Source organism: Nannospalax galili, unplaced genomic scaffold (genome assembly GCF_000622305.1).
Source record: "Nannospalax galili isolate Female #2095 unplaced genomic scaffold, S.galili_v1.0 scaffold101, whole genome shotgun sequence".
NCBI lineage: Eukaryota > Metazoa > Chordata > Mammalia > Rodentia > Spalacidae > Nannospalax > Nannospalax galili.
Window position 1 is genome coordinate 1,462,648 of NW_008345700.1, and position 22,836 is coordinate 1,485,483.

General features: G+C 49.4%; 1 protein-coding gene across 8 annotated transcripts in view; it reads right to left on the reverse strand.

The window, feature by feature from the left end:
- Nucleotides 1–22,836, reverse strand: part of Zfyve28 (zinc finger FYVE-type containing 28) — a 128,357-nt gene that overhangs the window by 68,344 nt on the left and 37,177 nt on the right. For all 8 annotated transcript variants that reach the window (XR_607568.2, XR_607569.2, XM_008841843.3 and 5 more), the window contains exon 2: nucleotides 5,688–5,828. Coding sequence is in view for 5 of the 8 variants with exons in the window: in XM_008841843.3 (XP_008840065.1) it covers nucleotides 5,688–5,828 (141 nt within the window). In the remaining 3 variants the exon portion in view is untranslated. The remainder of the gene's footprint in view (nucleotides 1–5,687; nucleotides 5,829–22,836) is intronic.

Below are 22,836 nucleotides of genomic sequence, written 5' to 3' on the forward strand. Positions count from 1 at the left end.
AACATGTTTATAATTGTTCTTTTGAGCTCCATGTCCTGCATTTTCTCTAGGGGGTTCTCATTGTACCCCTCTAGAGGACTATTACTGTTTGCTGGGGATATGTTTTTTTTGTTTTTTCATGTTATTATTTTTTCTTGTGATTTTGACATGTAAATTTCTTTTGTAGTTTCTGATTCTTGTGTGAGACTCAAGCCTTCAAGTTCAGGTCTGCTTCTTTTTCTAAACTTTATGCACCTTTGTGCTTTACTTTTGGGGCATGAAAAGCTGGTTTGTCTAAGCTTCCGATTCTCACTTTTGATTTTATATTGGAGTGGCCAGATTGCTTTTGTCTTCAGGAGTTCCCACAGAGGCCCAAGTCAGGTGAGGATCAGATGCTCTCAGGCTTATCTCCTAAGGTCTGGATCCCTCCAGGAAAGATTTTGGCCTCAGGAATTTGGGGGTTGGACTGGCCTGGGAGCCGGGCCCAGGAAAGATGCTGGTCTAGAGCAGCTGGTGGCCATGCCACCCAGAGATGCAAAGGAAGATGGGGGCACGAAGCAGCCCCAAGAGCTCCTGGGGACTGCACTGAGGAGCTGGGTTGGTCTGGATGCAAAGGATCAGGAAGAGGAAAGGTCAGCCCAGGCGTCCAGGAAAGAGGCTGGCAGGTTGTGCAGGCCCAGGAAGTAGAGGGAAGTGAGGGTGGGGCCAGGCCCAGAGTGCTCCTGGGGACCTGAGTTGGTCTGGATGCAAAGGATCAGGCAGCAGTGGTGGTTCCCCAGGTGTCTGGGGCTCCAAGACAAGGAATGGGAGAGCACCCAGGCTAGGAGGAGAGACTGGCAGGGGAGATGGGAGGGTGAATGAGGCTGGGGAAGTCAAGTCATGGAGAGCGCCATTGACTTACCCCAGAGAGAGGCCTGTGGGCCGTGCAGGCCCAGGGAAGCAGGGCAATATTCTTTTTTCAAAAAAAAGTTTTATTTATGGCCGGGCATGGTGGCACATGCCTTTAATCCCAGCACTCGGGAGGCAGAAAATATATATATATATAAAGAAAAAAAAAAATATATATATATATATAATTTTTTAAATTTATTATTCTTATTTTATGTGTATGTGTGTATTGCCTGCGTGTAGGTAGGTGCACTTGGGTCGTGCAATGCCCAAAAAGGACAGAAGAGGCTGTTGGATCCCCTGGAACTGGAGTTATGGACAGTTGTTAGCTTCCACGTGGGTGCTGGGAGCTGAACCCGGGTCCTCTCCAAGAGCAGCCAGTGCTCTTAACCATTGAGCCATCTCTCCAGTCCCTCCATTTTTTATTTTCTGAGGAATCTCCTTACCGATCACCGTAATGTTTGTACTAACATGCACTGCCAGCAGCAGTGGATAAGGCGTCCTCTTTCTCCACATTCTCCAATATTTGTCACACTTCTTTTTTTTTTCAAATTCTAAATGATATTTAATAATATTCAAAGACCTAAACATTGAATTCTACTGTACTTAAAACCACTTTAACAAAGACAAATACTACTCGAATTATGGTCTACAGAATATGTGTTTCTATGTTCTTCTCACAGTATAAAGTACTGGGTTCTTTGCACAATTTTTTTTCAATGTATTTTTTTGAACTTTTGTGCATTTCATACAATCCATCTTGATTTGATTTAGACCCCTCCCCTATCTGCACCCTGATAGCCCGCCCAGTGGATTTCATGCATTCTGTCATATATGTTAAGGCCTACTGAGTCAAGTTTGTGTACCCAGATGTCCCTCGGTGTGATTCATTCACTGAAGCCTGTTCAGCCTGCCTAGCATCACTCCACTAAAGAAGACAAACTCTCCCTCACCCAGCAATGATTCGCTGCCAATAGTTCCGCAGCTAAGGCCGAGGCTTCCTGCCCATTTCCCCAGTTCTATGTTGGGTTTCTGACTGAGTTTGCACGAGTCTTGTGCATGCTGACACCACTGTCGTCAGCTCATATAAGCAAGTCCCCAGAAATCTAGAAGTCTCTGTTTCCTTATAGTCATGCACCGCCCGTGGCTCTTTCTCCCCCATCTTTCCAAAGGTCCCTGAGCCCTGGTGGGTGGGGTTTAATACAGGCATCTGTCCAGGGACCTGCACTCTGCAGTCTTTCATTCTCTACACTTTGGCCAGTTTTGGCCTTCTGTGTTAACCACCCTCTCTTGTATGAGGAAGCCTCACTGGTAAGAGCTGAGAGATGCATTAGCATTCTCTCTACTCCTGTTCTACTATGTTCCATCGTAGACATGTCATTTAGGACTGGGCATCTCACAGACACTTATTTTCTGTGTGCAGCTGTCAAATTTCTTGATGGCAGCCATTATAACCAGGCCAAGGTGGTATCTCAAAGTAGTTTTAAAGACTCTCCAAAATTATTTTACTGTACTTCTCCACCCTCAAAATAAAAGGCCATCAGAATAGACATTTTGAAAATGTAAGGAAACAAGCAAGTTTACCATATCTTAAATTCTATCTCATCCTTCCTTTAAACTGTCCTTCTCTTAGCCAGGCGTGGTGGCTCATGCCTTTAATCCCAGCACTTGGGAGGCAGAGGCAGGCGAACTCTGTGAGTTTGAGGCCAGCCTGGTCTACATAGAGAGTTCCAGGAAAGTTGGGGCTCCAGGGAGACCCTGTCTCAAAAAGACCAAAAAATAAAATAAAATAAAATAAAAAAACAACAAAAAAAACCTGTCCTCCTCTTTAAGGACCTGCTTGCTATCTAGTACACAGTTCCACAGGAACACTGAAAGTTTAATTTTTCCTTTAATTTTTAAAACATAAAATGGGCCTGGCAAGATGTCTCAACAAGCAAAAACTTAACAACCTGAGTTCAATCCCCAGAACCCACGGTTGAAGGAGAGAGAGGCGTCTTTTCCTTAAAGGAGAGAGAGGCGTCTTTTCCTTAAAGGAGAGAGCTCTTTCTAAATCACTTCCTGGATAGAAAGTTCCCTTTCCTAGGGTTCAATAACTAAAGCACACCAGGACGGGTGGGAGGGAAAGAGAGAGGAGAGACTTCAAGTTTAGGTCGGTCAGCCAGTGTTCCTTTTCAAATGCTAACCCTGAATGCTTACTTTGTGCTGGCTACTGAGGGGTGGACTAGAGGATGTTGTAGACAGAGTTCTGTCCCCACAGCACCTGCATTCAGTGCTGCTGTTGGGCAACAGAGGGTAATAATGGGAACGTCAGTAGTTATTGAGTGAAAATATTCAACGCCATTTACCGTAATAGATGCATGATTATCTCGGTAGTCACAAAGAGCCAATCTGAAACAACTGCAACATCCATTCTCGATAAGAGCCCTCAGCAGGCTATGAGTAAGAGACTTCCTTGGCCTGGTAAAGGTCTGTGGAAACCCTACAACTACTTAACCATGAAGGACTGACAGCTGTTCCTTGACATACAATTCCTAAGACCCTGCAATCTCTATGTTAAGAGGTCTTCCAGGCTAACGAGATGATTGGTGGCCAGGCCTCAGGGCCTTCACAGTGCACAGGCCTAAATTTTCAACCTCACTGCCAACCTCTAGAGAGGGGAAGGGCAATTGACCTCAGCTTACGCATGAAGCCTCTATCAAACCAAAGGACAGGGTTCCGAGGGTTTCTGTAACTCATCTGTAGTCCAGGAGGGTGACATCCCTCACTGCACAGGGAAAGGAGCACTGGGACTCATTTCCAGACTTCACCCTGTGTACAGGACTGAAGGAAGCATTTCTCTGAGTCCTGGGAGCCTGTGCCTGTGAGATCTGACACAGTCTCCAGGTAACGTCAGAGCTGCCAAACTGAGGACACCCAGCTGATGTGGGAGAAATCCCACCTGTCAGCTATCAGAAGTGGTGAGGGGCCATGTGAGTACAAGGCAGAGAACAGTGTAGTTCCCAGGCCCCCATTCTCCTGGGAAGGCCTCTGGTCACATGATCAATGTACAGCAGTCCACCGTATTTCTCTACTTGCCAGCACCAGGCAGTCTCACACTAAGCCTGAAAAAGCCATGCCATTCAGAACACTGGGCAAAGACGCAACAGGATGGGATAACAGGCAAAACCTGCGGAAGATGCCAGGAATGAAAACTAAAGGGAGCTGGGAAACCGGCAGTCTTGGGGTGGATCCCCAGCCTCACACGCTGGACCTGAGCCAGGAAAGAAGTCCCAGTGGGGCTGGAAAACACTGGGCACATGCCTGCATGTGGGCAGGAGGAGAAACAGAGAGTCAACACAACGTGGCCACAGAGGGACAAGAGAGGGGAAAGCCTACAAGGCTGGGAAAGGAGGAAGAAGGAGATGAGCCAGAGACCAGGGTCCTGAGAGCCAAGAGGACAGAGAACGCAGAGTGGGCAGTACTCAGGGGGTGTGGCTAACCGTTTGTTCTCACACTTTCAGCCCAGAACAAAGACAAGGCTAGAACATGTGTCATTAACTCACAGCTAGACCTGAGTATGTTCCTTCTAGAGCCTTCTCACAGCCCAAGCCTCACTGAGATTCCCTGACCTTTGACCTAAGATGGGGCCACCAGCTCTGCAGCCTGTCAACTCCCTCCCCCAACTTTGTCATTAACACCAATGCACACCCAGCTCAGACTGAGATGTTACACTGGCCACAATCAAATCCCCAAGTGACTACAATTATCCTCCTTCCTGTCAGGCAGAAGCATGGGCTGGGGAACCTTCAGTCCTCCCCCCAAGTCTCTCTCCTGTGGGGCTTCTCACCCCTGGTAACAGATGCCCTGGCAGGAACTGGTTCTAACACAAGTTCCTAGGAGCAGGGAGGCCAGCCCTCAAGAAACCCATCTGAACAGACACATGATGTGTAGAGGTTGTGTTAAACAGCTTGGAGCCATAGCCCAAAGAAAGAAGGGGCAGGATCATGACCTACAGATGGGGCCCTTACACCAGAGCCCCCATGGGAGCAGGCCAAGTGGACGCAGAACATGGGAGGGAAATGACCCTGAATCGGTACTGGCCTTCCGCAGGCCTGGAACCGGCCTGGGGTGTAATGAGCTTGGCCACTTTGTGGTGACCACATGGGGTGAGGTCCTGAGGACCACAGTGAAAGTGACAGGTGAGCATGTGCCAGACTCACCTCCCAGCAAAGAGGACCAGGCAAGAACTTGTAGGAAAAACAGAAAGGGTTTCTGAACTTTGCAAAAGACCCTGTCACTTGACAAAACTTTTCCCCTGCTGGAAATGCCTCGTGAGCATTTGGCACACTGGAAGAAAATGTTGTTGGAGAGGTATTTTTAGCAGCAGCTTCCGGGGCCATCTCTGAATTACGCAGCAAAAGCTCACAGCGCCACGAGTCAGCGGAGCGCAGTCACATCGCCCACGGGCTCTGCACACACTGCCGAAAGCAGCACAGCAAGTGCACCCCTTCCCAAGATGGCTGCTCCCCAGGAGTCCTGGCTGCTGGCACTCACCCAGCTCCCCACCTCACATCATCCTGCCCACGACTACCCTCCTCTCGGGTCTAGCTTCTCCAGTATCTCCAGGAATGAACCCTAGAATGTCTCATAGGTGTGAGCAAGGTGGCTAAGCCTTGCATTTTTACCAAGGACTGTCGCTCCATCTTTGTTATAAGATGCTCACCTGGGTAAAAATTTCCCCAAGACCTTCCCAAGATAGAGACACCCCATCCACTCCCACCTTACCACTCACCTTCGCAAGATGAAGACACCCCACCCACCCCCACCTTACCACTCACCTGGCAGGAGCGGAACTGACTGACGAGCAGCGTGCACCGCTGGGGCTCCTTCCGCCCATCCAGACTGTCCAGCTCTGCAGCCACCTGGTTCAGCTCCTCATCAGCATAGTAGAACTGGGCAAGCAGCTGCGGGTCCGACCTCTGCGGGGCGGAGAGGGGGGGATAGCCGTGAGGAGAGGGTTGCACCCCAGAGGGGGCACAAGAGCGTTAGCTCTTGTGCCCATACTGCAGACAGAGAGTCTGTAGGACTCCAGGGCTAAGTCCCTAACCTGGAACCTTCCACCCCAAGCAGTAGCCAGCTCCCATCAAATTTCTACATAAGAACCTTTAAGAATACAAGCAAAATCCAGGCCACCAGGGCTGTGCCCACTTCTCAGCTTATCCTAGACAAGAGATCATCATCCCAGACAAGGGGAAGAGAGGGGCCCAGGGCCCTGGGATGATAGGACAGCTCTTAGGACAAAAAATTATAAGCCGGGCCCAGTGGCATATACCTGCCATCCCAGCACTCAGGAGGCTAAAGGGGAAGGATTGTGAATTCAAGGCCAGCCTGAACTATGTAGTGAGACTCTGTCTCAAAAAAAAAAAAGTTTTTGAATCACATATCTGAACAAAAATGATAAAGACAGCCACTAAAGGAGGTGGCCCAGAATAAGAGTGGATTCCACTCCACTGAGATATGAATGACTGACAGGGCTTATAATCATTTACCCATTCCCTGCCCCCTGGAGCTGTAACTGTCCTCTCAGCTCTTAGCCCAGTTTCTTTAACACCAGGAAATGCCTGTTTCCTCAACAGAGAGGCCTCCCTGCCACTGAACTCGCAGGTGCTCTGGTTCTGGTTCTGGTCTTGCAACCACAGCACTGTGAGCAGAATTCAGGTTCCTGGTCCCCCCCATCAGGCATGGTATCTGGTCCACTGCCCTCTGGCTGGCTTCTTTTTCTGCATACACAGCAGGCCTACTACACATGTGGTTCCCTGGGCTCCCGAGTGAGAAGGGCTCCTTCCCTTAGATATGACAGTCCAGTATTCAGAGACGTGCAGGTAAAAGGCTATAGCCCCAGCATGTTTTTATAAAAGACACTCATGACTATATAAAGACAAGAGAAGGCTGAGGCTGTGACTCAGTGGCAGAGTGTTTGCCTCGCAGGTACAAGGCTCTGGGTTCAACCTCTAGTACCACAAGGAGAAAGGGCCCAGGAGAGCAAACTGCACCCAAATGTACCAATTCAAATATTTGTTTCAAATATGTACCAATTCAAATATATGCCCACTCTGTTCCACCCAAGCGTTAGCATTCAGCTGTGTTTGCACCACAGTGTGCTAAACATAAGGTAACTTCTGAGCATTACCTGTAGTTTCCCTTTCCTTTCCGCTCCTTCCTGGTCTCCTTGCTCCGGCCCCTCCCTTCCACTCTATGTGGCAAGTACTGACCAGCCCTGACAGTCCCAACCATCCAGAGACACTGGGGAGGAAGGGGAAACCCCAGATGCAGCCAAGGAGACCCTCATGGGACTTGAGCTCCCCAAGTCATCACACCAGAATTCGCACAGCGTCTTACTGTGGCAGTTACAGCTTCTGGCTAGGGTAGGCGTCAAATCTTTCCAAAACATTTCTCAGGAGGCTGAGGGGACACTCTCGTAGAAAAGACAGTGCCTGAACTGATCTAGCTATGGATACAGCTCCCTCCCCTTCACCTGGGAGGTGAAGCCAAAGGCACACACAGAGGGGGGAGGGGAGGGGAGGGGAGACAGACAGACAGACAGACAGACAGACCGACAGACCGACCGACCCCTGGGGCCACCAGCTACACCCAGTACTGCCTACCTTGCCTGCAGCTGGGCTGACTTCTCAAGCCACACCCAGGAGGCCATCAATCACCAGAGACTGTGATGTGACTGGGGCCAGGGCCTGGTGGATGGCTCAGTAGTAAAGTGTTACCATGTAGGCATAAAGACCTGAGTTCAGATCTTCAGAACCCACATGAGGCCAGACACGGTACACATATCTGTAATTTCAGAGCTCCTACGGCAAGATGGGTGGTGGAAACAAGAGTCCCTGGAAGTACATGGGTCAGCCAACCTGCCATACACTGGAGCAAACAACAAAAGACCCTGCTTCAAATGGGGGAAGAGGGGATACAACCCACGGTCGCCTCCACCATGACAGACGCCTGCATTCGTGAACACTGACACACACATACACATATTATATACACATCACGCACATACACACAGAAACTGGGGCCGGAGTTGGAAGACACTTAATGCCTCTCCTCCCCCAGCCTCCCCCAGCTCTCCCTTCCACACAGCTATGACTCTAAAGCCTGAAGCTGTCCACTCACAGATGATGACCGAGGGTTCGCTTTCTGCTTCTCAGACATAGCCCCAAGGATCCCAGTATGGCTTGTGCTGCCCACCAGCTTCCCCTCCTAACCCCCCGCCCCCCGCCCCAGCCTCCTGACACTCTAGGGAAGGAGGAGCAGCCATAGGCGCACCTGCCTGCCAGCTGACAGAAGCAGCTTCCCTCTGCCACTCACTGCTCCAGGCAGGGACATGGCCCTTTCTCACAGCAGGGTCATCTCACTGCCCACCCAACAGCTTGTGTTGGACACCACATCAATGGTGAGGCCCACTGCACCTGTCACTCTGCTCAGGAAGTCACCCAGATCAACAGAGCCACAACTTCCTTCTAGTCTTAAACCAACTCACCAACGAGGGTGAGTAGGGAAGGTGGGAAACCAACTCACCAACGAGGGTGAGTAGGGAAGGGGGGAAACCAACTCACCAACGAGGGTGAGTAGGGAAGGTGGGAAACCAACTCACCAACGAGGGTGAGTAGGGAAGGTGGGAAACCAACTCACCAACGAGGGTGAGTAGGGAAGGTGGGAAACCAACTCACCAACGAGGGTGAGTAGGGAAGGTGGGAAAAGCTCTGTGGTGACAGTCACACAGTAAACACCTCGCTGGGGCCGAGCAGCTCTCAGAGCTGGACCTTCTGAAGCCCTTGTCCAAATGCACACAGATGGCAAACGGGCCTCTCTGTGTCCCCATAGCCCCAACGCTGCTTGCACCCAGCACCGTCTATCCCAGCAGCCAGGCCAGACCCTGAATTCCAGGAAGTGGGTAATGCCGCCTGCAAGAAGTGAAAGCCCTGCTGGGGAAAGGCAACAAGGAGCTGCGCCCAGCCCATGGGGGCTCCAATGGGCCTCTTCCCAGCATTCAAAACCTCACCACACGTGAAGACCCCAGAGCCACACACTCCCACTACTCTAGAAGGAAAAGTTGGCTGCAACAGGTGCACAATAGCTGGTGGCCTGGGGCCGTCAGGAAAGCCCCGTCTATCACACTCCCAGGCTGCCACCTGCCCGTGACCAAGGGACCCAGTCTCAAGAGGGTCTCCTTGGCCCACACACCTCCTGTGCACTGGAGAAGCTGAGAAACAACTACCATGTATACAAGGATGAGTACATACATGATCTGTGTGTATGGCTGTGTGAATGTATGCAATTGCACATGCATGTGTAAGCATGTATGAATGCACATGTACGTGAGTTAACTGTGCATACACTCAGACAGGGGAGGACTAAAGTAGAAAGTTCATACCTGCTGGCATTCCAAATGGTGTCTGTCCCTCTACCCCATACTCCTTTGTGACCTAAGTGGGATGCATTGAGGCTATAGGGTAGAGGCTAGGGGAAGAGCAGAAAGTTTTTGAAAGACCAGAAAGAAACTCCTGCTGGGCTGGTGCTGAGGGCCCAGCACTAAGGTGACAGAGCACAAACAGAAACATGGAGGCCTGGGCCAGAACCACTGCAGTATCTTACAGGCACACAGTTCCATGACTCGCCACACTTTACAGTATTCCTAGGGCCAATTAGAGTTCTAGTGCCAGACAGAGGAGGGGTCTCAGCCAGTCATCACACCCACCCTCTCCCCACATCCTCAGCCCCACCCAGTCAGTACAGGGGTGTCACATTTGTTGTTTGCTTACATGCTTGTAGACCGGAGAGTTGCTGTACTGCACGCACCCCTGTGCAGCATCTATATCAGAATCAAGGCAGGTCACTCACACGGTTCTAAACCCAGAAGCACCATCCCAGCATGCCTGGCTGTGCTCTGCAGGCACAGGGTAGAAATGGCCTAGCCACCCTTCCCAGCACCAGACCTCCCTGTTGGTCCTGTATCACTATCACATTGGTAGCTCCACAGCCTGGCCTGTGGCCTATGCCACCCAGGCTCATCTCGACCCAGTCTCTTTCCATCCACCCAGCACCAAGTTGTCCACCAAAAGCCTGCAGGACCTGAAGCAGCCTGGGTACAACAAGTCTCCAGGAGATCTCCAGAAGGGCTGGTCTTCTGGTCCCCCAGAGAGTGCATCTGATCAGCTTCCTCTCTGCCTGTCCAGCCTGTTTGAAACTCTGAACTCTGCTGAGGCCTCTCCCTTTGTAGCCATTCTGTAGCCTGTATCTACATATATGCACTTGTAATGCCAATGCTGTGAAGCAGAGGTGGAGGTCTCAGGGGCTCACTGGCCAGTTAATGTAGTCAAATGGGTAAGCTCCAGGTTCAGTGAGAGAGACCCTGTATCAAAAAATAAGGTGGAGAGCAAGTGAGGCAGACATCAGATGTCAGGCAGACCTGACATCGACCTCTGGCCTCCACACACACACGCACATGTGCACATACACATACACACACAAACATGTATACACACTGACCAAAGACCCTACGTTTGCCTCAGTCCACTATTAAGGAAAGCAAGACTACTTTGCAAACGGCAACCAACGAAACTGTATGACTTGTGAACGTGCTGTCCTTCACTGAGTTATGGCATGGAAATACACAAACGTCCTTTTCTGACCAGATCACCAGCATCCAGAATCCCTTGCTGTCTCTAGTTTGCTTTCAAAAGCCAAGGTTCTGAGGCTCTTGTAACCACATCAGCTGGTGCACACGTCATGCCTAATGACAGCCTCGATGCAGGGTGTTGCCAGGTCACCATAGAGAGATGGCCCCCAGAGTACAACATCCACGTGTCTGGCAAGTGGCCATATAGGGGCTGACCTGTATGCCCACTTCCAGAATAAATGCCAGGGCTCACCGGTAAGGTGGGAGGTACTGGTGCTGCATAGAGCGGCTGAGGTGTCTTAGAGAGCCCAGCTGGGCCATCAGGATGGGCCCACCAGGGACCCTTCCTACTGAGCCTAGAAGGAATGCTTGGTACCACCACAAAAACTGGAATCCTGACTGCAGAAGGCAGCAGTGCCTCCAGGGCCCTTTCCTCTCACGCTGGTAGCATGTCAGGGGTCTGCTCCTGACTGCAACCAGCACTGGCGGAAGTATCAACACTGCACTATGATCTTATAAGCCGAGCTGTGTCCCTTGTCCCAAATTCATATATTAAAGTCCTAAGCCTCAGGACCTCAGAATGTGACTGTATTTGGAGACAGAATCTGTAGTGATTAAGGCAAAATGAACGTCCTAACCCCATAAACCTGGTATCCCCATAAGAAGAGGAAGTCACACATTCATACACAGAGGGACGAGTACAGCCAAGCAAGAAACCAACCCTGCCACGCCTGTACTTTAAACTTGGCCTCCTGGTCTGTGGGAATGTTCCACTGTGCAAGCACTTGCATTAGTTACTTTTATCAACCACTCTGATAAAATGCCTGGCAAAAGCAACTTAAGAGAGGGTGAGTTTATTTGTCTCCCAATTGGAAAGTACAGTCCATCATGGAGAGGATGATAGGGCAGGATCAGGAAGCAGCTGGTCACAGGCATCCACAGCCAGGAAACAGAGATGAACGCTGGTACTCAGCTGGTTCTCCCTTTTATTCAGTCCAGGATCCCAGCCCATGGGATGGTGCCACCCACATCCAGGGTGGGATTTCTCTCCTCAGCTAAATCTTTCTGAAAACACCCTCATACACATACCCAGAGATGTATTTCCACGGTGATTATAAATCCAATCTAGATGACAATAAAGATTAGCCATCATAATGCTGGTCTTTGGTACATAGAGCAATCCCAGGAGCTGATGTAGATCTTCCCTCAACTCCCAGAAGCAGGGCTCAGGCCCTCCAGTGACCACAGCCTCCACCAGGGAGGGCAGAAGCCCAGTAGACCAGCTGGCCCAGGTCTATACCCACTCAGTAAATCCTTCTAAGTAACTCTGGTAGAAAGCAACACCCCAAATCTCAAGACACTGTTTGTGGAGCTGGACTGAGGCTCTGAGAGACCCCAAGACACTCTCCTGCCTGGCAGTTCCTCCAGCCCAGCAGTTTTAGTCACCATTTATAGAGACCTTCACAGAGGGTTACGGTGCTGCTGCCAGTCTTTGACAACCTGAGCTTGACCCCTGGGACGCACATGGTGGAAGGAAAGAACATACTTCTATGGGCTATCCTCTGACCTCGACATATATACCATGACACGAGTCCACACACACATACACACACACAATAAATGCTTTAAAATAAATAGGGGCTGGAGACATGGCTCAGCAATTAAGAGCACTGGCTGCTCTTGCAGAGGACCTGGGTTCAATTCCCAGCACCCACATGGTGGCTACAAACCGTCCTTAACTCCAGTTCCAGGGGAATCCAAAGCCCTCTTCTGACCTCCGCGGCATTGCATGACACAGGTGCACTCACATACATGCAGGCAATACTCTCATACACATAAAATAATTAAAATATTTTTAAAAGATTGTTAAAATATGTATATGTATATACATATGTATGCACACATATAGACATACATGTATTTTTATGTATAAACATACACACATATACATATATATGTGTTCTTGAACCTTCAAATCATACACACAGAAAACTCAAAACCAAAAATCTTAGTAACCTTGGATTTACTAAAGATTTCTTTTTTTAGTATTTTATTTATTATTTTTATTGCATGTGTATGAGTGAATTGCTTGCATGTATGTAAGTCCATTACGTATGTGCCTGCTACCTGCATAGGCCAGAAGAGGGCGTCAGATTCCCCTGGAACTGGATTTACAGACAGCTGTTAGCTGCCATGTGGGTGCTGGGAACTGAACCTGGGTCCTCTGCAAGATCAGTCAGTGCTCTTAAATGCTGAACTATCTCTCTAGCCCCTACTAAAGACTTTTTAACACAAATACACATAAAACCATAAATTGTAGCTGGGCGTGGTTGCGCACGCCTGTAGTCCCAGCACTCAGGAGGCAGAGGCAGGCGGATCTCTGTGAGTTCAAGGCCAGCCTGGTCTACATAGTGAGTTCCAGGACAGCTGGGGCTACAGGGAGACCCTGCTTCAAAAAGACCAAAAATAAATAAATAAATAAATAAAAACCAAAACCAAAACAAACGAACAAAAAAAACCATGAATTGTAAAAGAAAAATAAATCAACAAACTGGACCTCATTTCCATTGAAGGGTCTAGAAATGAAGTCAGGAAACTGCAGATAGGGATTTGCCAGACATGTTTGGAGACCTTAACCTGGAAAGCGCCCCAGGCTGGGGGATGGCTCAGCAGTCGCAGTGCTGTTCACACAAGGGTCAGAGTTTGGAACCCCAGAACCACACATGCACACACACCAACACACATGTATGTATACATAACAACACACATATGCAAACATGCATATACACATATGAAAATGAGGAAAGAAAGAAAATGTAACTTAATGGTAAGGAAACAATTGTGAAAGTTCATCTTTTCAATTTATTTTGTATATGTGTGTGTGTGAATGCACACACACACATGCAGTCAGAGGAAAACCAAGTCTGTTCTCTTCTGCTACCTTGTGGGATACAGGAATCAAACTCATGTCATCAGGCCTGCAAGTACCTCTACCCACCAAGCCAGCCACTGGCCTTAAATACTGTATTATTAGCGTGTGTCTGAGTGCACACACACACCACAGCAGGCCTATGAAAGTCAGATGGCTGCTCTTAGGATCTGCTCTCTCCTTCCACTGTGGGTTCTGGGATTTAAACGTGGGCTGTCAGGCTTGCAGGGACCAGCCACCACTTTTACCCACTGAGCCACCTCACCTAACTGAAAGTTAATTGTGACTGTCAACTTGATAGGATTAGAATCACCATGGAAATAAGTCTTTTGGTGTATCTGCAAGGGCTTTTCTAGACTAGATTAACTGAGGAGGGAAGACTCACCCTAAATATGAGTGACACCATTCCTTGAGCTGGGGTCCCAGGCCGCACAGAAAGAGAAAATGAGCCGAGCGACCATACTCATCTCTCTCCACTTCCTGAGTGCAGATGTACTGTAACCAGATGCCTTGAGCTCCTACCACCATGACTGGCTACACCCTTGAACTGTGAGCCAAAATAAAGCCTCCTTCCTCAGTTACTCTGTCAAGCATTTGTACAACGAAAGAAGTAACTAATACAGCTGAATTTTAAAGCATACAAGAGGCTTGAAGACCTAACTAAAGAAGGTCCACCAATGAGCCATCAGCATATGCAGTCAACTCCAAGAAGCCATCCGGAATGGCATTTCCTTACGATCTGGATAATTCGCCATTCCCAGGTCCCCCAAGAGAAATGAATGCACGTGTCCACACAAACTCACACACAAATGTTCAGTCCAAACCAACAAAGAATCCAAATGTAACTGAGCATAACAATAGGTAGACAAACTGTGGTACATCCAGTCAACAGAGCATGACTCAGCAATAAAAATATGGCTGAATCTCAAAGCAGGCAGGTTGCATAAAAGGTGGCAGACTGAAAAATATATTTTAAAATGGGGTTAGAGAGATGGCTCAGTGGTTATGAACACTGGCTGTTCTTGTAGAGGACCTGGGTTTGATTCCCAGTAACCACATGGTGGCTAACAACTGTCCATAACTCCAGTTCCAGGGGATCTGATGCCCTCTTCTGACCTCCAAGGGCATTGCATGACATGGGTACACTGACATACATGTAGGCAATGCACTCATATAATAAAAACAAAAATAATAAATATTTTTTAAAAGGTGGACCAAAAATGAGTACACACTGTGTAATTCCATTTATACCAAAATTTGGAAAATACATCTATGTGCTGACAGAAAGTGGATCAGGGTTGGCTGGTGGGATGGAGGTGACAAGCCAGCTCTGCCCACATAGTCTCAGGTCAATAGAGGGAGCCACAGAAGCAGTACACAGCTCAGGGTTCACAGGGAATGGGCTGTTGGGGTCAGAGGACACTCTGGTTGGGGCCGACGTCCCCCATGGGGTTAACTGTCAGTTATTTTCCTTGTCACTGAGGCAAATACCTGACAGATACAACTCGGGGAAGAAAGGAGTCGTTTTAGTTCCACTTCATGGTGGGGAAGGTACAGCAGCATCTACGGTGGTGGAACAATGGCAGCTTGCTTATACACAGGGCGAGGCTAATCCTCAAAGCCACTGTACAGCAACCCACCTCCTCCAGCGAGGCCACCCTCATAGTTCTCACCATTCCCCAAAACTGAGCTACCATCTGAGGACCATATATTCAAACACATGAACTTGTGGGGGGCACTTCACATCAAACTGTAATGGAGATGCCTCCAGGTGTAGGACAAAGAACCGGGAGGAGATGCATCTGCTACAACCCCAGCCCACCTGGAACTGGCCTGGGGGTACAGCCGCCCCCACCCTGGTTGAAAGCCTAAGATTAGGCAGAGTAAGACTGGACATGGAGGCTGGCGGCAGAGCTGAAGCTCAACTGAAAAGAGCTCAGTTAAGAGTGGGCAGAGTAGCATGCGTCCGTAACTGAAGAGCCAGAATGCTCTGACTCCGTTTTGGCTAGCTTCTTTAGACAAGCCCAGACAAGCTCAGGCATATTGTACATGCAAAAGCCTTATAAGGTGTGAACAAAAACTTCTGGCTCTAAAAGATATCAGTCAGCACATTCCAATGCCCTGAAGACAGCCCCTACCAATCAAGACTTCTCCATACACAGGATATGGGGACATCCGATTATTTTAAAAGGATGCTTGGCATGTGCGGGTTTCTGTGGAGTGCCCCAATAAAAGCTCCTGCCTGCTGTTGTTTGGGGCCAGACTCCATCTTTGCCTCGTGAAGTCTGTGCCCAGCTAGCCGCTATTTGGTTGTTGTCTTTTTTTACTTTAAATTCTTCAATAAACTTTTTGTATAATCTTTTTGGGTATCTGCGGGAATTATTCTCAATTCTCAAACCCTAACATTGTGGGGGCTCATCCAGGATTCGAGAATAGAGACCCCAGACCCACAGAAGCACCCCTGGAGCCGGCCTTGGTAAGTTTTGCCTGCCTTCATATCTCTCTCTCTCTCTCTCTCTCTCTCTCTCTCTCTCTCCCTTGCTTTTCGGTAGTCTGGACATCCTGGGGCTCAACGGAGATCAGGCAGACATGCCATTGATCCCAGAGCTTGAGGAGAATGGGGAACGCCCCAACTCCACCTCTGATAAGGGGTCGTGCTCCAGCCTGACATGGAATCCAGGTGGGGCCAACCCAAAGTCTTGGCCCAGCCCAACGTGGAATCCAGGCAGGCCAGATGCAAGATTCTGGTCGAGTCTGACGTGGAATCCAGGCTGGCCAAGTCTTTTTGGGAAAGGGACAGGGGGTGGCCTTCTTGGCTGACTCCACGTGCTGTGAGATTTTCATTTCTCCCTCTAGGGAGCCGCCGTCTCATACTGTCCTCACCGTCTGCTTGGAGCTCCACCTTGTCTATTGACTTTCCATCCTACTTCTTCTCATTCTCATCCCTCTCCTTATATTCTTTGTTCTTGGAGCTTATCCCATGATGGGCCAGAAAGTCTCATCATCTTCAGCTCCCCTTGATCTAGTTCTTAATCATTTTCAGAACTACAAACGAGCGGCTTTGAACATGTCTGGACTCTGTGTCAAGCCGGCCCGCCTCCAGACCCTCTGTGCCATCGAATGGCCCTCCTTTGAAGTTGAGTGGCCGCCTGAAGCGTCCTTTAACCTGTCCCTCATCTACAGGGTTCAAAGAGTTATCTTTGGGGAACTGAGGCACCCTGACCAGATCCCAGACATCCTAGGTTGGCAATATGTGGTTGCTGCACCCCCCAACTGGCTGCATCCCTTACTGCCGCCCCCGCCATTGGGGCCTAAGGGGCCAACCACTTTACTTCCCCTGAAGAAAGTCCAGACCAAAAACCCACCGGGTCCTGAGGTTCTTCCCTCGGCACCAGAGGGGGATTTACTCCCACCACCTTACGGGGCCCCAGTGAGTGCTCAGGATAGACCTAGGGAGCACAGGTCACGAGCATCTTCCTCTTCTTCCAGTCCTTCCTGGTCTCCATCCCCAGCCCCCATGGCTGACCAGCACCTCCCATGGCCAAGCCCAGTCCAATGCACACTTGCTCACACAGGGAGGGGAGAATTGTGTGAGCTCTTCCCCTGAGGGAGATTGGACCCCCGAGGGAGGATGGAATTGCCCCAGTAGTCTACTTTCCCTGCTCTACTAGTGACTTGTATAATTGGAAGTTACAGACTCCCTCCTTCACAGAGAAGCCTCAGGCCCTGATTTCCCTCCTGGATACCATTCTTTTTACCCACCAACCCACTTGGGATGATTGCCAACAGTTATTAAATATCCTGTTCACCACCAAGGAACAGAACTGCATCCCTTTGGGAATGCAGACACGTGGTCCCTGGAAATGATGGTGATTGACAGAGAATGAGGATTTGATTGTGGCTTCTTTCCCTCTCATGTGCCCAACAGAGGGGTGGGATTATAACACCCCCAAAGGTAGGGAACACCCAAAAGTCTATCACCAGATTCTTATGGGGGGGTCTCTGGGCAGCTGCTAAGCACCCCACCAATTTGTCCAAGGTCAGTCAGGTGATGCAGGGAAGGGATGAGTCTCCTGGAGCGTACCTGGAATGCCTGTTAGAGGGTTTCAGAACTTATGCTCCCATAAATCCAGAGGCCCCAGAGAATCAGATGGCCATCAATATGGCTTTCGTAAATCGGGCAGCTCCAGACATAAAACAAAAACTTCAAAAACTGGAAGGTTTCTAGGGCAAAAACTTTTCTGAGCTGATGGCGGTGGTGAACATGGTATTTAACAACAGAGAAACCCCCGAAGAAAGACAAACTAAAGGGCTGGCTAGGATATTGTTGGCTGAAAGAGCAACAAATCCCAAATGGGGGGACCTACCCTCTATGAAAAAGGGAACCCGAGCCCCATAACCCCCACAGGAAGGTCGGCCCTGCCTAAAAAGAGACCAGTGTGCATATTGTAAACAGTTGGGCCACTGGGCTAGGGAATGTCCTCAAAGGACGGGATCCCAGCCTCCCTCCAAGCCCAAGATCCTCGAGTTGGCAAACCTAGAAAACTGAAGGGGCCCGGGCTTGGTGAGCTTCCACCATGAGCCCTGGGTGACCCTACAAGTGGAGGGATGAGCCATTGACTTCCTAGTTGACACTGGAGCACAATATTCAGTTTTAGAAGAGCCTATAGGAAAATTGACCAATAAATGCACCTGGGTGCAAGGGGCCATGAGAATTGCTCAGCATCCTTGGACTACCAAAAGGGAAGTAAACTTAGGTAAGAAGACAGTTTCACACTCCTTTATGGTGGTCCCAGAGTGCCCATATCCATTATTGGGTAGGGATTTGCTAAATAAAATGAAGGCTCAGATCCATTTCTCTGGGAGAGGACCTCCTGATGTGACTGTACCGGACGCAGCCTATATCCTATGCTTACAACTAGAAGAAGAATGGAGAGTGCACACCCCACCCCCTCAAAAGAGACCAACTGCTATCCTCAGGGACCTCCAGGCAACAATCCCTGGAGTTTGGGCAGAGACTAATTCCCCAGGGAGGGCCATCCAACAGCCACCAATAATGGTGACTTTAAAAACTAATGCTCAGCCTGTAAAACAGTACCCGATGACTCTTGAAGCCAGGGCAGGAATTACTAAACACATAAACCACCTCAGGGAGTTCAGTATTCTGGTTCCATGCCAATCTCCATGGAACACCCCTGTGATGGCTAATACTGGGTGTCAACTTGATTGGATCTGGGATTAACTGAAATGAAAGAGATCTTCTTGATTGGATCATCTAAAGCCAGAAGACAGACCCTAAATGTGGGTGTTACCTTCTGATGGCAGTCCGTATGAAAGGCCAAGGCAGAGGAGAGCACCAGGCTTCTTGCTGCTTGCCTTCACTCTGACTGCTGAGTTCGTCTTGCTGCTGTAGACTGAAGACTAGCTGACCTTTTGGAATTTGTCAGACCTTCAGCGCCAGATCGGCACTATTGAGACATCCAGCCTTGTGGACTGAGCAACTACGGATTCTCAGCCTCTCCAGTGTGGTGCAGCCATTGTTGGACTACTCGGACTCTATCCTGTGAGCTGAGCTGATAAATCTTTATACATATTCATTCTACTGGTTCTGTTTCTTTGGAGAACCCTGACTAATACAGCAACCACAATCCAGTGGCAGCCCCTCTCCTACCCATCAAGAAACTGGGACTAACGATTTCCGCCCAGTGCAGGATTTGAGAGAAGTTAACAAGAGGGTAGAGGATATCCACCCTACAGTCCCCAACCCATATACCCTACTGAGCTCACTCTCTCTGGAGAGAAGTTTCTATACTGTTTTAGATCTCAAGGACACCTTCTTTAGCCTGATCTTGGCAAAGGAAAGTCAACTCATCTTTGCCTTTGAGCGGCGAGACCCGAACCAGGGGTTTAATGGACAACTCACTTGAACGTGACTGCCACAGGGGTTCAAGAACTCCCCCATGATCTTTGATGAGGCTCTACAACAGGACTTGCAGGAGTATCGGGACTCACACCCAGAGGTAAGCCTCCTACTGTACATAGATTACCTGTTGATTGCCACTGAGGATGAGGGCACTTGTCTTCAGGCCACCAGAGATTTGCTCCTGACCTTGGACCGATTAGGGTATAAGGTCTCCACCAAGAAGGCTCAGCTCTGTGTCATGGAGGTAATGTACTTGGGGTACATATTAAAGGATAGACAGAGATGGCTGTCACCAGCCAGAAAGCAAGCCATTATGGAAATTCCAAGCCCAAGATCCCACAGGCAGTTGCGAGAGTTCCTGTGATCGGCAGGCTTCTGCTGGCTCTGGATACCCGGATTTGCCGAGCTGGCAAAACCCCTGTATGAAGCCACTCAAGGGAATGAGTCATCCTTCCTGTGGACTGAGACTCAGGAGAGGGCCTTTCAAGAAATTAGAAAGGCTTTATTGCAGGCTCCGGCCTTGGCTCTGCCAGATAGTCATAAGCCCTATCAGCTCTTTGTTGATGAATGAGAGGGAATAGTGAAAGAAGTCCTGACCCAAATGCTTGGGCCTTGGAAAAGATCTGTGGCTTACTTGTCGAAAAAGCTTGATCCCGTGGCCTCGGGATGGCCGGGCTGCCTCAGAATTATCACAGCCATGGCCTTATTGGTTAGGGATGCAGATAAGCTCATGCTAGGACAGCCCCTTATGATCACCACCCCTCACTCGATTGAGGGGGGTCCTTAAAAATCCCCCCAACCAATGGTTGACAAATGCTCAGTTGACACATTATCAGGCCTTGCTCCTTAATCCCCCTCACATCCAGTTCCTCTCCAGCACCACTCTCAATCCTGCCACTTTGCTGCCAGAACTGGATCTTGAGGTCCTGCACGACTGCCTGGAGGTACTCTGCAGCTTACACGGGACTCAGGAAGACCTGACGGATGTTCCATGGCCCCACCTGGACTTAATTCTGCTTCATTAAGGAAGGAACCAGGTACATGGAAGTGGCGGTCGTCAGTCCATTGTGGACAGTGTGGCCTCCTCTCTACCAGTTGGGACCTCTGCCCAGAGGGCTGAAATAATTGCCTTGACTCAGGCCCTAAAGCTAAGTAAAGACCAGACTGTTAATATTTTCACTGATAGCCATTAAGCTTTTGCTATGGCTCATGTCCACAGGGCTATATACAAGGAGAGGGGGCTCCTGACAGCAGAAGGAAAGACTATCAAAAATAAACAAGAGATCTTAAAGCTCCTGGAGGCCATATGGTTACCAAAGAGACTGGCCATCATCCATTGTCCAGGGCACCAAAAAGGGGATTCACTGGAGGCACAGGGAAACAGGAGAGCGGACCTAGCAGCCTGAGAAGCAGCCCTAGCAGCCCCAAACCTACTGGTTATTCTGCCTGAAACCCTCTTGCCAGAAGAGCCCTCCTACTCAGCTCAGGACGATCAGGATTTAATGGATGTTCCATGGCCCCACCCGGACTTAATTCTGTTCACGGATGGAAGCAGCTTCATTAAGGAAGGAACTAGATGTCGCTCCTGCCAGGTTACTAATCCAAGAGGAAAAGTCATGCCCTCAGCCAGAAGGGAGAGGGACACTGCACCTGGAGTCCACTGGGAGGTGGACTTCACTGAGGTAAAACCTGGCAGGTATGGCTATAAATATCTCCTAGTTTTTGTAGATACATTTTCAGGATGGGTCGAAGCGTTTCCCACAAAGGGGAAACCACCTCAACGGTGGTTAAAAAGATCATTGATGAACTTATACCAAGGTATGGACTCCCCTCTGTGATCGGGTCAGACAATGGACCAGCCTTCATCTCTAAGGTAACTCAAGAGTTAATTAAAATACTGGGGACTAATTGGAAGTTACATTGCGCATACCACCCCCAGAGCTCAGGGCAAGTAGAGAGAATGAATTGGACCCTTAAAGAGACCTTGACCAAATTAACCCTAGAAACTGGTGATGACTGGACAGGCCTCCTACCTTTTGCCCTATACAGGGTCAGAAGTACCCCATATATTCAAGGCCTAACACCTTATGAAATCATGTATGGCTAACCACCCCCTTTGCTTCCCAAGCTGCCTTCAGATATGCTAATTGACTTGTCTGAATCACAATTTCTTAAGTCTCTACAGGCCTTACAGATTGCACAAGACAAGGCTTTCCCCTTGCTGAGGTACATCTACGAACTGCCACCAGCCCAACCACACAGATTCAAGCCAGGAGACCTTGTTTGGGTGAGATGGCACCACAAGGAGCCCCTCAGACCTTGATGGAAGGGGCCACACATAGTGATCCTCACCACCCCCACTGCAGTTAAGGTGGCCAGTGTCCAGACCTGGATACATCACTCGCACCTAAAGCCTGCATCAGAAGATTGCTCAGACCAAGTCAACAAGAGATGGAAGGTCACACGGGTAAAAGACAATCCTCTCAAGCTAAAAATCTCTGCCACACCACAACCCTTGTTGCTTTTTTATTTCTTTTTATAGAGCCTGCCCTAGCTAACTCCCCTCATGGACTCCAAAACCTCACCTGGGTAGTTAGTAGCACATCCACTGGAAAGATAGTGAACAACTCCTCCCACCTGGGACCTCCAGGCGCCTGGTTCCCCAAGATTACATTCTACGTCTGCGACCTGCTTGAAGGAGCTTGGGAATCGTACACCCCATCAGGCACTGTAAATCATGCTTGCCAGTCTCCCCTCGGCCAAAAGAGGATGAAGGAGCACCATTTCTATGTTTTCCCAGGCGACAATGGTGACCAAAGAAGTACTTGTGGGGGGCCAGGGAACTATGTCTGTACTTCATGGAGCTGTGTGTCTACTGGATATATTAATTGGGCTGCCCCCATCACTACAGACTTGATCCAGGTAACTGTGGTCCTGGGCCTAACCCTTTAGTGAAACCCCAGATCAAGGCAATTCGAGGGACCCTGTTCCTCCTCCAGATGCAACCCTATCTCCTTAAGCTTCACCCCAAAAGGAAAGGAACTTAAAAACCTACAAAAGTGGATTGATGGGTGAACTTGGGGCCTCAGGTTATATACCACAGGGACTGATCCAGGAATACTTTTTTCAGTCCGTCTTCAGGTGGGTCCAGTCTTGGGGACCCAGATGGGGCTGGCTCAGACAGTGTTACAGCCTATAGGATGACCAAAAAGGGCCTTAACTATTTTTAAATCTGTCGAGAGGCCAGCTCCTAGCCAAATTATCCGACTGAATAAAACTGCTACTTTGTCCACACCTAGATCCACACTCCCAGAGATCCGAGAGTCCAAGAGCCCTTTGCAGCCATCCCCTGGGCTTATGAATCTCCTAAATGCCACCTTTATTGCTTTGAATAATACTTCCCCTAACCTTACTATCCACTGCTGGTTTTGCATGGACCCGAGCCCT